This window comes from Anabrus simplex, chromosome 14 (assembly GCF_040414725.1).
Source record: "Anabrus simplex isolate iqAnaSimp1 chromosome 14, ASM4041472v1, whole genome shotgun sequence".
Classification (NCBI taxonomy): Eukaryota; Metazoa; Arthropoda; class Insecta; order Orthoptera; family Tettigoniidae; genus Anabrus; species Anabrus simplex.
Genome location: NC_090278.1, coordinates 101,431,964 through 101,446,971, shown reverse-complemented (window position 1 = coordinate 101,446,971; position 15,008 = coordinate 101,431,964). Strand labels below are relative to the sequence as shown.

The window sequence follows — 15,008 nt, the reverse complement described above, 5'->3', positions numbered from 1 at the left end:
AGGCAAGGAACTCAAACAATGGATAGATGTGACAAGTAAACATTAAGAGAATGGCATACATTAAATTAAATGTCGACCAGCAAATTTCAATATTTCACAGATTCGACCTTACTAAAAATCATAATAATTATTATTATTATTATTATTACTCCCATGGGTTATAGTAGGAAATTACATTTACCTATTTTTAAACAGTACGCCAACAGCTTAGATAATTTAGAATGGAGGGGGCTTTGGATAACGCTAAGATGCATACATGAGGTGTCATTTAATTAACGTCCCGACAATGCAAATAACGATCTCATACAAATTACAAATTGTCAGCCAGCAAACGCAAAAGCAACACAGTAGGAAGGCAATTCCAAACAAAGAAGAAAAATAGGGAGGAAAATACACATAGAAGAATAATAATAATAATAATAATAATAATAATAATAATAATAATAATAATATCACCAAGAATGGGAAGGCAAACAAGATACGAACCACAACACAGTAAGTTTAAACAACACCCACGAACTACAGCTTCATACACGCATACCTAGCGATTCCAAGTTCCCGTAAAACTTTGTTACATACTTTTACAAATTTAAATCCTATCCGTTACAGTAAACTTTGTTACCAGACGTTTACAGTTTTTTAATTAACAAACACATTTTGCACATCCCACCCAGTTAACGGTAAACACTCATATGAAGTTTTCTTCTTACACCAATAACAAGGAATTATGGCTGGAGCACACTGAGAAATATTTTAAAAATTAAAGGGCATAGCCCTGAGGTTGTCGAAGTTATCCTCCAGATTCAAGCTCCATTATTAAAGCGCTGCGATCCAGCAACGATGTCACTTCAGCAGCTCGGCTTAACGTAGCCATGTTGAATACTCAACCACAAGAGAGCGACTGGTCTCTCTCACAGAGAAGGCGGAAGTAGCAAAATTCCCATGATTCAAAGCGTGCACCGATCAAACGGCAATTCAGCGAATCACATTAGTCCAGCCAAATGTCCAGCAAATACGTAACCATTTAGGGACATAGTTTTGAATTAAAAGCTGATGGTAAATTGCACAGTTAGGCAGCAGTTCCAACAATGGCCGATAATGTAGATAACGGCTCGATACGCAAGCAGACATGCCAGATAAATTTTTTAAAAATCTCGTAAATGTTTTGATGTTATAATTCAGTTATGTCCAATAAATATTAGTTCCCATTTTCACGTCACAAAAATAACCTCACGCAATGAAATCAAAAGAAAGAAAACATGATTCAAAGACAAGAAGAAATATATACTGGCTCCCCTGTGCACGTGCTTTATTCTTTGGATTACTGTACTGCATGCATTTCAGGTGCCTTGTGCCTGAACGGAAAGTACCCGATGGCCTTAAAACATCGCGGCTTATCACTCTTTCCTATGATGAGGGGAGAGAGTATCTCGCTTCCGTCCACATTACAACAGTACAGTGACTATACTTGTACGATTTCCCGCCATGGCACTTCTAAGACCCATTAATGCATGCAATCACCTTGATCCTCAGTTTAATCTTTTCAAATGCCATGGAAAACACGATTTCAGAAATTTATCCAACAAGGTGCATTTACATTATTCTAATAATGCACTTGTATAAAACAATGACAAAAATAACCTCACGCAACGAAAGGATGAAGAACACGATTCAAAGACGAGGAAAAATTATGCTGGATCGCCTGTACAAATGCTTTATCTTTTGGATAACTGTACTGTCTGCATTTTTAGATGCCTTGTACTGGCGTGGCATGGAAAGTGCCCGACGTCCTTAAAACATCGTGGCTTTTTGAACTTTCCTATGACAGGGGAAGGAAGTCTCTCGCTTCCGTGTGCACTGCATAGTAACACAGTACATTTCCCAGCTGGCAATTCTCTCCTTTAAAACCATACGTCTGTTTGGCCTCAGCATTTATAAAGATAAAACAAACAGTGCAGTTTCATCGGCAATGACAATATTGTTTGGTGCGTACAAATTGATTATAGGCTATAAGCCACGCTTTTTCGCCAACTGTTGGCATCGCCAGTGTTTGCAGATTCTACCTCTCCGCACACATCCTGCTAGGCCTACGTGATATTGTGGCGTTCCTTAAAACGCCAAATACAAAATAATTACGATTCCGCTCGAACATAGTAGATATGCAGTACACTGTAGACATGCCGAATTAGGTGAAAGTGAGGAAAGTTACCCCTGCATGTTCGGGAAGACGGGTTCTTTCATGATGCGGAGAAATTTTGAATTTATATTACTCTGTAATGTACTATTTTGTTCAAAATATCAAGGCCGTTTCCAATTAAAAGTCTGAATTTAGGTAACAGGACTGACATTGTTCTTTGAATTACGAATTATCCGTATTTTGAATAAAAACATTTAAATAACATGCAAAACCGTACCTCATGTTTCTGGGAACGAGAGCTACTTCGAGTTAGGCAAGATTTTGAAATAACCGATTTCGAATTATCGAGGTTCTGCTGTACTGTTATACGTATGGTTGAGATTATAGGCGATAATTTGCATCCTGTGACAAATAATTTTCCACTGCCCCCCTGTTGATCAAATATTAATTACAATACCCTTTAACACTACTGAGTCTTACCATATTTGTATCTGTGATTGCATTCGTGTCCATAAAAGCACTGGCACCTGTAAATGAGTGTAACAGATAATTACACATTTATCCTAGTAGGCCTATTGAGGCATACTTGCATTGGCAGTGAACATATACTTTTATCGTAGGATTGTTTTTAATTAACGATATTACATTACAAGGTAGGGGTGCCTGGCCGAGGCGATAAAGGCGTGCTCGGTTCACCCGGAACAACGTGGGTTCGATTGCCCGTCAGGAAGTCGAAAAATTTAAGAAACAAGATTTCTACTTCCGGAGTTACGTATGGCCCTGAGTTTCACTCAGCCTACACCAAAAATGAGTACGAGGTTAACTCCTGGGGGCAAAGGCGGCCGGGTGTAGAGCTAACCACTCTACCCCACCAAGTGCCGAGATTACGGATAGTAAAAGCCTTTACCTTCCATCCCTCCATGGCTTGTACGGAGTTGACTTTAATTTTGCTTTTTTCACATTATGTTAATTACCCTCTATTTATCATTATACTGTGGTCAAACGATGTTAATGTTCTTTTTAATAACAGGGTAAAGATACAGTATATTTAGAAGTCACAGTACAAATTGGATCACGCGTGGTGTGCATATTTCGTTAGAAATCCTCAAACAATGTCATATTTTGATTGTCCTTAAACACGGCGAAAGTGACACCCATGCCTGCAAGAACTAGTCAAATGTAAATTTCTGCTGCAAGGCAAAGAGGTTGCATGGAAAGCTCAAATACGATGCATTATTTGTGCGCATGCGCCTGACAGTCCAGGGAACACATCTAATACACACACAAAAATAAGCTAGGGGTGGCATCTAGTGTGTGTTTATGAAACTTGATCAACGAGCCAATAGTTAACAGTTTGATAAGTTAGCTGCTATTGCACTCTGCAACGCAGCGAAGATTTATCGAATCGACAACTGTAACAAATCAATAGATATCAGACAGAAACCGGGCAATAGTGTGGGACCGAGATGTCCCAGAGAAATGGGAGGAAATTCTGTATTCAATTTATTACACACAAATTTTGACATACATGGCAGGCCCAGGGACAACAACAAATATGATAAACGCAGAATCCAAGCAGCAGAGATGAAACTCTTTAGAGGAATAACTGGTAAGTCACAAAGAGAGAGAATTGGATTCCCTAATCTGCCAGACCAGTAAGCTGAAATGATGAGGATGAAAGAGGATAAAGTTCCCAAGTGAGTATTAAAGAAAAATAATAGGGGAAAGACAACGGGAAGGGCCAGCAAGAGGTGGATGGATGTGAAGAAGAGTGCAGTACAAGTAGCAGAAATATTGGAGGAAAGTGGTGGAGAGGTAGAAAACTGTGCAGGTCCTTGATTCAGAAGACTGGAAACAGGAAATGAAGAAGGAAGTGTCACGCTCTGTGCACTCACCTCATAGAGATACTTGGCCAGCTGTATGCAGTACTGCCACTGTCGCTGAGCTAATTTCTGCTCTTCCGTCATGGCTGCTACGGTTGGCGGTACCGGTGACGCTGCAGGTTGTTGAGGAGCGGTGGCCACAGTACTGGCGGGTGTTGTAGGTGTGGTGGCAACAGTTGCACTTCCGACCGACTGATGGTAGTATTCCTGCAGCTTGGCCAGCTGATCCTTCAGGAACTTGTTCAGTGTTTGTGTCCATTCTACAACACAAGGCAGCATATGTACAAAATAAAGTACTTTCTCAATCAATCATGGTATTTATGGATAATTTAATACATTTAAAACTGCAGTGGTGGGATGTTTGAATTTGGTCAGTGTCAATTACAACTGCTAAATCTATCTAACTCCACTGTATAGTTTTTCAGAAATTCAGCTTATCCTACTGTACTGGGTCCATTAACATGCCAGCGCCACCTCGTCAAAGTGCAATGCTTTGCTTTTTCTGGCTCTTTATTATTTCGGGGCCGCTTCAACCATATGCTGGTTACCTTCGCTTGAGTGCTACCACTTCCGTGAAAGCTACACATTGATATACAGGGTTGGCCAGACTGTTTTCAGCATTTTCTTGCCTTCAACTGAGGTGCTGTATGAGGATCATATCTAAATGTCTTGTTTTCCTGTACTTTCATCAGCTGTTTAACAACAACAAACCTGACAAGAGGTGTCTGTCAACATCTATTTCGGCTTACAACCTCAACAATTCAACGTTTACATTTTTACACACCAGTCGACTTATTGGATTCATTCTTTTTTAAGACAACGTGGGTCTGACACTGTGGTTAGCCCCTTCGAGTGCCGTTGGTCGAAAAAATTCACCATCAAGATGCTGGCTAGTCAGAAGTCTCCATTCAGTTCTAAAACTCTCTGAAGGAAGCTGATATGCGATTTGTACATCGGATGGTGCTATTAGAAAGGAGTAGGCTATGTGCTGCACGTAATTCATATCATCCCATTAACTAATATGATGTAACTTGAGGAAGGGCTACCCGACGTCGTAGGGAAATGGGACATGCATTCTTCTTTCACAGAAATAGCTGATGACAGCCAGTGCTTACAAGGTTGTCTGACAATATGAAAGCAATGAATAGTAACAAAAGATCCCTCTGTGGATCAGCCTCTGGATTATAAGACAGCACATTTGGTGTTCACCCAACAAAATTAATTAAAACGTAAACCACAGACGCCCATCAGCCATCCAGTAGGGCTACAGTACCGTGGAACATCAGCAAGCTGGCACACGGTAGCTGAGGCCATACGATTATTGGTGCATGCATTTCAGTGAGCTTGGCAAACTGATACGTAGTAGCAACTTCTCAAGAAAGTAACGGACTGTTTCACTGCCTCAATGGCAGAGCTGGTGGTGGTGATTAAGGATAACATGATGGCAAGCATAATTGGCAGTCATACGAATTTTAGTGAAAAATGGAAGGGTATGTATAGGTATTTTAAGGCAGAAACAGGTTCCAAGAAGGACATTCCAGGAATAATAAATGAACAAGGGGAGTGTGTTTGTGAGGATCTTCAAAAGGCAGAAGTATTCAGTCAGCAGTATGTAAAGATTGTTGGTTACAAGGAAAATGTCGAGATAGAGGAGGAGACTAAGGCCAAAGAAGTAATAAAATTTACATATGATAACAATGACATTTACAATAAGATACAAAAGTTGAAAACTAGAAAAGGGGCTGGAATTGATCAGATTTCTGGGGATATACTAAAGACAATGGGTTGGGATATAGTACCATATCTGAAGTACTTATTTGATTATTGTTTGGTCGGAGGAGCTATACCAGATGAATGAAGAGTTGCTATCGTAGCCCCTGTGTATAAAGGAAGGGGTGATAGACATAAAGCTGAAAATTACAGGCCAGTAAGTTTGACATGCATTGTATGTAAGCTTTGGGAAGGCATTCTTTCTGATTATATTAGACATGTTTGCAAAATTAATAACTGGTTCGATAGAAGGCAATTCGGTTTTAGGAAAGGTTATTCCACTGAAGCTCAACTTGTAGGATTCCAGCAAGATATAGCAGATATCTTGGATTCTGGAGGTCAAATGGACTGTATCGCGATTGACCTGTCTAAAGCATTTGATAGGGTGGATCATGGGAGACTACTGGCAAAAATGAGTGCAATTGGACTAGACAAAAGAGTGACTGAATGGGTTGCTGTACATACATACATACATACATTATCATTATAGACTGTTATGCCTTTCAGCGTTCAGTCTGCAAGCCTCTGAGAATTCACTAAACGTCGCCACAATCCTCGATTTGCAACTAGTGTTGTGGCTTCATTTAGTTCCATACCTCTTATCTTTAAATCGTTAGAAACCGAGTCTAACCATCGTCGTCTTGGTCTCCCTCTACTTCTCTTACCCTCCATAACAGAGTCCATTATTCTCCTAGGTAACCTATCCTCCTCCATTCGCCTCACATGACCCCACCACCGTTTATGCGTACAGCTTCATCCATCAAGTTCATTCCTAAATTAGCCTTTATCTCCTCATTCCGAGTACCCTCCTGCCATTGTTCCCACCTGTTTGTACCAACAATCATTCTTGCTACTTTCATGTCTGTTACTTCTAACTTATGAATAAGATATCCTGAGTCCACCCAGCTTTCGCTCCCGTAAAGCAAAGTTGGTCTGAAAACAGACCGATGTAAAGATAGTTTCGTCTGGGAGCTGACTTCCTTCTTACAGAATACTGTTGATCGCAACTGCGAGCTCACTGCTTTAGCTTTATGACACCTTGATTCAATCTCACTTACTATATTACCATCCTGGGAGAACACACAACCTAAATACTTGAAATTAACGACCTGTTCTAGCTTTGTATCACCAATCTGACATTCAATTCTGTTGAATTTCTTACCTACTGACATCAATTTAGTCTTCGAGAGGCTAATTTTCATACCACACTCATTGCACCTATTTTCAAGTTCCAAGATATTAGATTGCAGGCTTTCGGCCCAGTCTGCCATTAAGACCAAGTCGTCAGCATAGGCCAAACTGCTTACTACATTTCCACCTAACTGAATCCTTCCCTGCCATTTTATACCTTTCAGCAGATGATCCATGTAAACTACGAACAGCAAAGGTGAAAGATTACAACCTTGTCTAACTCCTGTAAGTACCCTGAACCAAGAACTCATTCTACCATCAATTCTCACTGAAGCCCAATTGTCAACATAAATGCCTTTGATTGATTTTAATAATCTACCTTTAATTCCATAGTCCCCCAGTATGGCGAACATCTTTTCCCTCGGTACCCTGTCATATGCTTTCTCTAGATCCACGAAACATAAACACAACTGTCTATTCCTCTCGTAGCATTTTTCAATTACCTGGCACATACTGAAAACCTGATCCTGACAGCCTCTCTGTGGTCTGAAACCACACTGGTTTTCATCCAACTTCCTCTCAACCACTGATTGCACCCTCCCTTCCAAGATGCCAGTGAATACTTTGCCTGGTATACTAATCAATGAGATACCTCGATAGTTGTTGCAATCCTTCCTGTTCCCTTGCTTATAGATAGGTGCAATTACTGCTTTTGTCCAATCTGAAGGTACCTTACCAACACTCCACGCTAATTTTACTACTCTATGAAGCCATTTCATCCCTGCCTTCCCACTATACTTAACCATTTCGGGTCTAATTTCAACTATTCCCGCTGCCTTATGACAATGGAGTTTATTTACTATCCTTTCCACTTCCTCAAGCATAATTTCACCAACATCATTTTCCTCCTCCCCATGAGCTTGGCTGTTTGCAACACCACCAGGATGATTTCCTTTTACATTGAGAAGATGTTCAAAATATTCCCTCCACCTCTCCAGTGATTCCCTGGGATCTATTATGAGTTCACCTGAATTACTCAAAACACTGTTCATTTCCTTTTTCCCTCCCTTCCTAAGATTCTTTATTACTGTCCAGAAACGTTTCCCTGCTGCTTGACCTAGCCTTTCCAGGTTATTACCAAAATCTTCCCATGACTTCTTTTTGGATTCAACAACTATTTGTTTCGCTCTGTTTCTTTCATCTACGTACAAATCCCTGTCTGCCTCGGCCCTTGTTTGGAGCCATTTCTGATAAGCCTTCTTTTTACGTTTACAGGCTGCTCTCACTTCATCATTCCACCAAGATGTTCGCCTTTTCCCATCTTTACACACAGTTGTTCCTAGGCATTCCCTTGCTGTTTCTACTACAGCATCCCTGTATGCCACCCATTCACTTTCTATATCCTGAACCTGCTTACTGTCTACTGTTCGAAACTTCTCACTAATCATATCCATGTACTTCTGTCTAATTTCCTCGTCCTGGAGACTTTCTACCCTTATTCGTTTGCAGACAGATTTCACATTCTCTACCCTAGGCCTAGAGATACTTAGTTCACTACAGATCAGGTAGTGGTCTGTATCATCGAAAAATCCACGAAAAACTCGTACATTCCTAACAGATTTCCTGAATTCAAAGTCCCCCTCTAGCCAGACGACATACGTACAACACAAGGAGTAAAAACCGTTAGTGACCATTAGTATCCTAATAGCGCCTCACACAGCTTGTTAAATGGGCCTACAATGCCATAGGTAAGCACCAACAGTTTCTCACTAACAACACTTAAACAAAACCTTCCCATGTTTTCTTTCATTTTCGTCAAAATTAACTACAGTTTTTTCTTCATTTCAGAACCATTCTATAACAACAATAATTCAACAGCTTCATCAAACTTCCATAATACTCTTCAATAGTATAAATTATTTACAATCAACGTTTTATAAAATATATTGTCATCGAAGAAGAACACAACAGCTCTCCAACCTTCACGTCAAAAAAACCATACCAACGTTGAGAATTTCCACCCATCATCATCTCTGCAACTTTCTTTTTACAAATTAGGCCAACTATAAACATCTGGTGAACTTCTTGTCAACGCAATCTTGCCGAATAAATCTAAAATAACCTACGAAATGTTGACCAATAAATATCACGGACATACGCATGCCAACGTCAAGTAACTTTTGTCAAGCAATTGGAATGTTTTTCCTTCATATTTTTTATACTAAGCTGTATATTTTGACTTATATCTTTTTACCATATATTTAGCAGTTATTTGACCTACATTTCAAACTTTGACTACGGCTTTAAGCCATCAACTGTCTTTTATAGTCACATGACGCCTTCATTTTTAAATGTACCTCTTATGAATCTACCAGTTTTTATGTATCAATTGTTTGTATTATATATTCTCATTGAACTGATTTCATACGCCTTCCACTATGTATTAGACATCTATTAGTGACTACGGCTTTAAGCCGGACTACGGCTTTAAGCCGTACAATCTTACGATGTCCTAATTAACAAAGAACTACATATGTGTTTATCATTTTATTAGATCTATAGTTATTTCATTGAACATTTTATATGTACTACCTTTGAATCCACTAGTTTTTAGTATCATTTGAATGTAATGTATATTCTCATAGAACTGATATTTTATACCTTCCACTATGTATTAGACATCTATTAACGACTACGGCTTCTAGCCACCTTCTCTTACTATAGTAGAATCAAACAAGTCCTATTCAACAAAGAACTACATATGTTTTTATCAATACATTGGATTTTTAGTTACTTCATGAACATGTTTATAACTAACGTAAATCTTACCTCTCTTATAATCATCAAACACATTTTTGAATATCTTTAACCAGATGCCTGGTAAAATAATAAGGTTTTTGATAATGACTGAAGATGCCTCACAGTGAGAGGCGAAACATGTCTCATCTGAATGTTTTAAAGTAAATGCCAACTTCTTGTAATGTATTGAATAGGTGGAAATAAACAAAAGATATTATCCTATATACAGTTTATGAAACTTTCAATACGGACGAAAAATGATTTTCATCACTTGTAATAAGTGGTATGTTCCGAGCTGTCAGTGGAGAGTTGGCGTGGAATGACATTAGTAGACGAATAAGTTTGAATGGTGTTTATAAAAGTAGGAAAGATCACAATATGAAGATAAAGTTGGAATTCAAGATGACAAACTGGGGCAAATATTCATTTATAGGAAGGGGAGTTAGGGATTGGAATAAATTACCAAGGGAGACGTTCAATAAATTTCCAATTTCTTTGAAATCATTTAGGAAAAGGCTAGGAAAGCAACAGATAGGGAATCTGCCACCTGGGCAACTGCCCTAAATGCAGATCAGTATTGATTGATTGATTTGATTAACAGGGAGTACAACTAGCCAATCATCCTCTACTAGCACTAATCAGAGGGAAAAAATGGAAGGGATCCAACACTTGGAAAAATGAAGATATCCGTCAAAGAAAGACAAGGGCGTTAAAATTAAGGACTCCCTACCTCTAATAGCATCCGGGTCGGAAAAGAACTAGAGTTGACCATGGGAGGTGGGATAGGAATGCCAGGACTCAGGAAAAGAGCCCGCGTTCGCCAACCCGCACTGCCAAATTGAGAGCCGCTTTTAGTGAAAGCTGACATGGGTGGAATGAAAAACAGTCATACAATTTATGACATTTGATTACAAAAGTAAATCTATTTCTAGGAGTATCCTTGGCAGTAAACACATCGGTCTCCCACTAGTAAGATTTATGTTTCAATATAATGTGCTGCGATGCATATAGTCTACTTTTGCCATTAACAAAGTGGAAACCATTTACCTTGAGAAGGATCAAGTAGCTGACGCTTCTTGATTTTTACTTCAGACACAGCCACAGTGTAAGCGTAACTGAGTTTGATGAACCACGCCGCTCGTAACATGGGTACCTGGTACTCGCACAGCATCGTGAAGATCTCTTCCTTCTTGTTGAAGTTGGGAGCCTGCAAAAAGTCACACACTTTTCTCCCGTAAGAGTCATATACAGACACAATGACAGCTCTCCTTATGCATTCCACCTCTTTCTGGTTCATAGCTTTATCAGAACACCTTAGTCTGGATAAACACAGCAAAAGAGAAGAGACAAACACAGGTGGTAAAGAAAGAAAAAAAAAAAGAAAAAATCTCAAGGATAACTGGCATAACCTTTGCAATAAAACAAAATTTAACACGATTTCTGCATTTTTTTTATGCAAATGACATTAAATTCAAGGGAAATTCAAAAATGTACATGATTTTTTTCATTTTCATGACACATGAATTTTTCATATATTTAATTTCCTGTATGAACTGTTCACTTGCTATTTATTTTAATTACCTGATAACCATAGCATAGAGAATGCACACTCTGGAGTTAAAAAGTATTCCGTGGTCCTGAATAAAATTCTTCCATGCACAATTGGCAACATACCATATAATCCCAAGTTCCATCTGCCCCTGAACAAGACCTGCACCCTATTTTTAACAGAATTTTTTTTAAAAAGTTTCACTCAAATTTACAGTATTTGCTAAATGTTATTTCAGTATGTATGTTTCACGAATCTAAAAGAGTTTCAGACAGTTTTTAAGTGTCCTTGAAATAATACCCAATACATTATTTAAAACACAGTCCGACTCGTTGGCTGAATGGTCAGCGTACTGCTCATCGATTCAGAGGGTCCCGGGTTCGATTCCCGCCCCGGTTGGGGATTTTAATCGCTTCTGATTAATTCTTCTGGCTCGGCGACTGGGTATCTGTGTATGTCCCAACTCTCCCCTCTTCATATTCAGACAACATACCACACTACCAAGCACGACCGAAACACGCTATAGTGATTACATCCCTCGTCAGTAAGGGCATCCGGTCATAAAACAGGGCCAAATCCACATGTGCAACTCCACGGGTGTGGGGAAAAAGATGACATTATTTACAACACACACAGAATGATAGTCAACAATTTATTGGCTGTTTCTTACTTGGAAATAATATTACAGTGCCGACTTTTAGGAAAGTTTTACACACATATTATAGAACAAATCTCAACTATTACATGAAATACATAAGAGAAAACAAACGTCCACTTATTATTTTTAAACAAACTCTGTCGGAAGATGTGGTTGAATCCAATGCCAACCTTTGAAACTAAAATACACTACAAAAAGTAAAATTCCCTAAGACGCGCGCCGTGAAATGAAAGACCCACAGCCATTTTTTAGAAGTGATATTTTCGAAAGTGTGGGTGGTAATTGGTATTTCACTGAGAGATAAGAATATCTCCTAGTTGAGTTCCACTCTGCATGTCAAGCATTCCAAGGTCTTTCTGGGACCAACAACAACCACTGTCCAGTAAAATGTAGACCTTAAAGGTACCGTCGAATGTCAACTACAAACAGCAGACAGGTGAATAATCACAATGCAAGATTTGATTGATTGTTGTTTAAAGGGGCCTAACATCAGCCCCTAATGGTACGAAATGAAACTAAATGAAATGACAAATTAAAAGTCCAAACTCCTCCACTGACCACAATTCAAAACGTCAGGACGAAGAATGGATATGAAGTTAAAAACGATCAGTGGAACTGACCCAAAGTGCCTCACATGCACAGAAGCTGGCGTAAAACAATAGTATTACTGACCAAGGAACTGCTTCTACAGCACGATGCTGAACCGATGATGCTTGTAGTCGAAAGGAGTCCAAAATCTAAGCCATCGGCCCCTCATAATGGTGCTTATCGCTAGAAAAGTAGAACCATGGTATTTGTCTTGTTGTGATACTAATCAAGAGTAGCGTAGACTCGCGGCATTCCGCACATTATGGTACTACTCACAGGTAATGAAATTTGCACATGTATTACAGTCCTACTGTGTTTCGCACATTGAAACGCAAACCTGTGGTGTTCATCACCTAAGTGTACTAACTACTTTTTACCATCTTATTACGGAGTATTGAAAGGTGGATCCTAACCTATAATATTGTACATCTTAACCACAGGGACTCGTACTATCCCGTGGTATTCCTCATATAGTGGGTACCAATCATAGGCAAACCAGAACCATGGGTTCCGTCGTCCCATGGTGTCACTCATATAGTGCTACTCATCACAGGTACTGTAAAAGCTGTCGCGCTCTCGTTTGCTACTAATCACAAACCCATGTGGTATCTAACATAGTGGTACTACGCGCAAGTAAAAGGAGTTTCGTGGTTCTATATAATCATCCGTTGGTTGCCCCTTTTAGTCGCCTCTTACGACAGGCAGGGGATACCGTGGGTGTGTCCCCCACCCACAGGGGTAAATGCAAGATTTAAAAAACAAGAGTTTTCACCAGCTTTTGTATCAGAGGTGCTTTATTTTATTAGGTTAGAAAATCAGAAACTACTCGTGATCAGCTTGGCATATTTATTCAATTTTTCAATGTGTGTGGCTGATCACCTGAAAAACAAGTTTTCAACTGTAACTGACGAAACACTAAATGTAAATTATTGGGATATTTTAACTAATGCAATTAATGTTTGAAGCCAGCTCCTGCCTCTCACCCAGTTAGGTCAGGCATTTTTACCTGGACAGGTGGGCTGAATCTAAGTCCACTCAGCCTACATAATCACCGTCCAACGGCTGATCCCAGTCTGTATCGGCTCACCACGACGCAAGGTAAGCCAAGGCCCATTAGGGCTGCGGTTGTCACGTTTAGCCAAATTGTAATGGTCGTCCCTCCACAAACAGGGCACGGAGGTTTCACTGTAGTTCAAGTTCTTTACTGGAAAACGCCAGTACCAAGATCTGCTATGTGGAAAGTATTGAGACATTTTGAATGTGGAATTCATTCAAGCTCTTCATGATGGCATGTCTGGACAGGTTCTTCAGTATCAGACTCCTACACATGACTGCCATGCTGCATGGATCATCTGCAAACAACCTAGGCCTGGAGATTAAATTAAGTTTTGATGGAGGCCTTTTCAATCTGGCTAGACGTACTCTGGTTACCCGGGTGATAGAACTGCAGTATGTTGATGACACCGCATTTCCTGCTCTTAACACCTGCAAAACTACAACAGTCAGTCAACTGCTTTAAAACTGCATGTGAGCGCTTTGGTCTTGCCATTAATGCGAAAAAAACAAAGGTACTTGCACAACCTGCCCCAGGATTAACTCATCCCGAGTTCAGTATATTCATCTTAGACACAGGTTGATCGGTCTTCATATCTTGAAAGCATCTTGTCTAAACGGTGTACCTGCGAACAAGACGTTGATAAAAGAATTGGGGCTGCTCATGCAGCATTCAGTCTTCATGAATAACGACCTGAAACTGCATACCGAACCCATGGTGTACAAAGCTGTTATTTCCACGCTGCTGTACGGCTGTGAAACATGGACACACTATCGCCGAGAGATCAAAAAACGTGAGCACTTCCACCAACAAAAAATGAGATTCATCCTGAATATTAAGTGGAAGGACCATGTGACCAACACAACGGTTCTCGACACAGCACAGCTAAATAGCATTGAGGCAACAATCATCGCTCATCAACTGAGATGGTTAGGCCATGTTCACCGCATGGGTGATACCTGACTTCCCTGCCAAATTCTTTATGGCAAACTTTGCTCAAGCAGTAGAACTCATGGAGCCCCTCTTACGCGTTTTAAGGACCAGCTGAAACACATCATGAAGACAAGTGGTATAGATATACAGACATGGGAAGAATCTCCCGTGGACCATGCACTGTGGGGGAACACTACATCCACCGCTGTCAACTTGTTTGAAAGACATCAAGAGGCCAAGTGACAAGAAAGAAAACTCCGTCAATTACAACCCTGCGCTCCTCCATCCATTCAGTGTGATTTGTGTGGGCGTATGTTTTATGCCAGGATTGGTCTGTTTAGTCATTGTGAACACATCTATAAACTGAGCTGAAGTGGTCGATGTGTGCAGGAAGAAGTTATATAGGTTTACAGCCGACGACGAACAGGATCACAAAATGCTTCACCTACTCTAATTCTATGAGTTGTATTTTCAAGAAACGTAGCTACTCGCTTAAACACTCTTCT

At 39.9% G+C, this 15,008-nt stretch overlaps 1 protein-coding gene across 5 annotated transcripts in view; it reads right to left on the bottom strand.

Moving 5' to 3' along the window:
* kto (kohtalo) overlaps positions 1-15,008 on the bottom strand; it is a 396,148-nt gene that overhangs the window by 356,024 nt on the left and 25,116 nt on the right. For all 5 annotated transcript variants that reach the window (XM_067158251.2, XM_067158254.2, XM_067158252.2 and 2 more), the window contains exons 5-6: positions 10,768-10,927; positions 4,033-4,280 (exon numbers count right to left, since the gene is read on the bottom strand). In XM_067158251.2, coding sequence (XP_067014352.2) covers positions 4,033-4,280; positions 10,768-10,927 — 408 coding nt within the window. The remainder of the gene's footprint in view (positions 1-4,032; positions 4,281-10,767; positions 10,928-15,008) is intronic.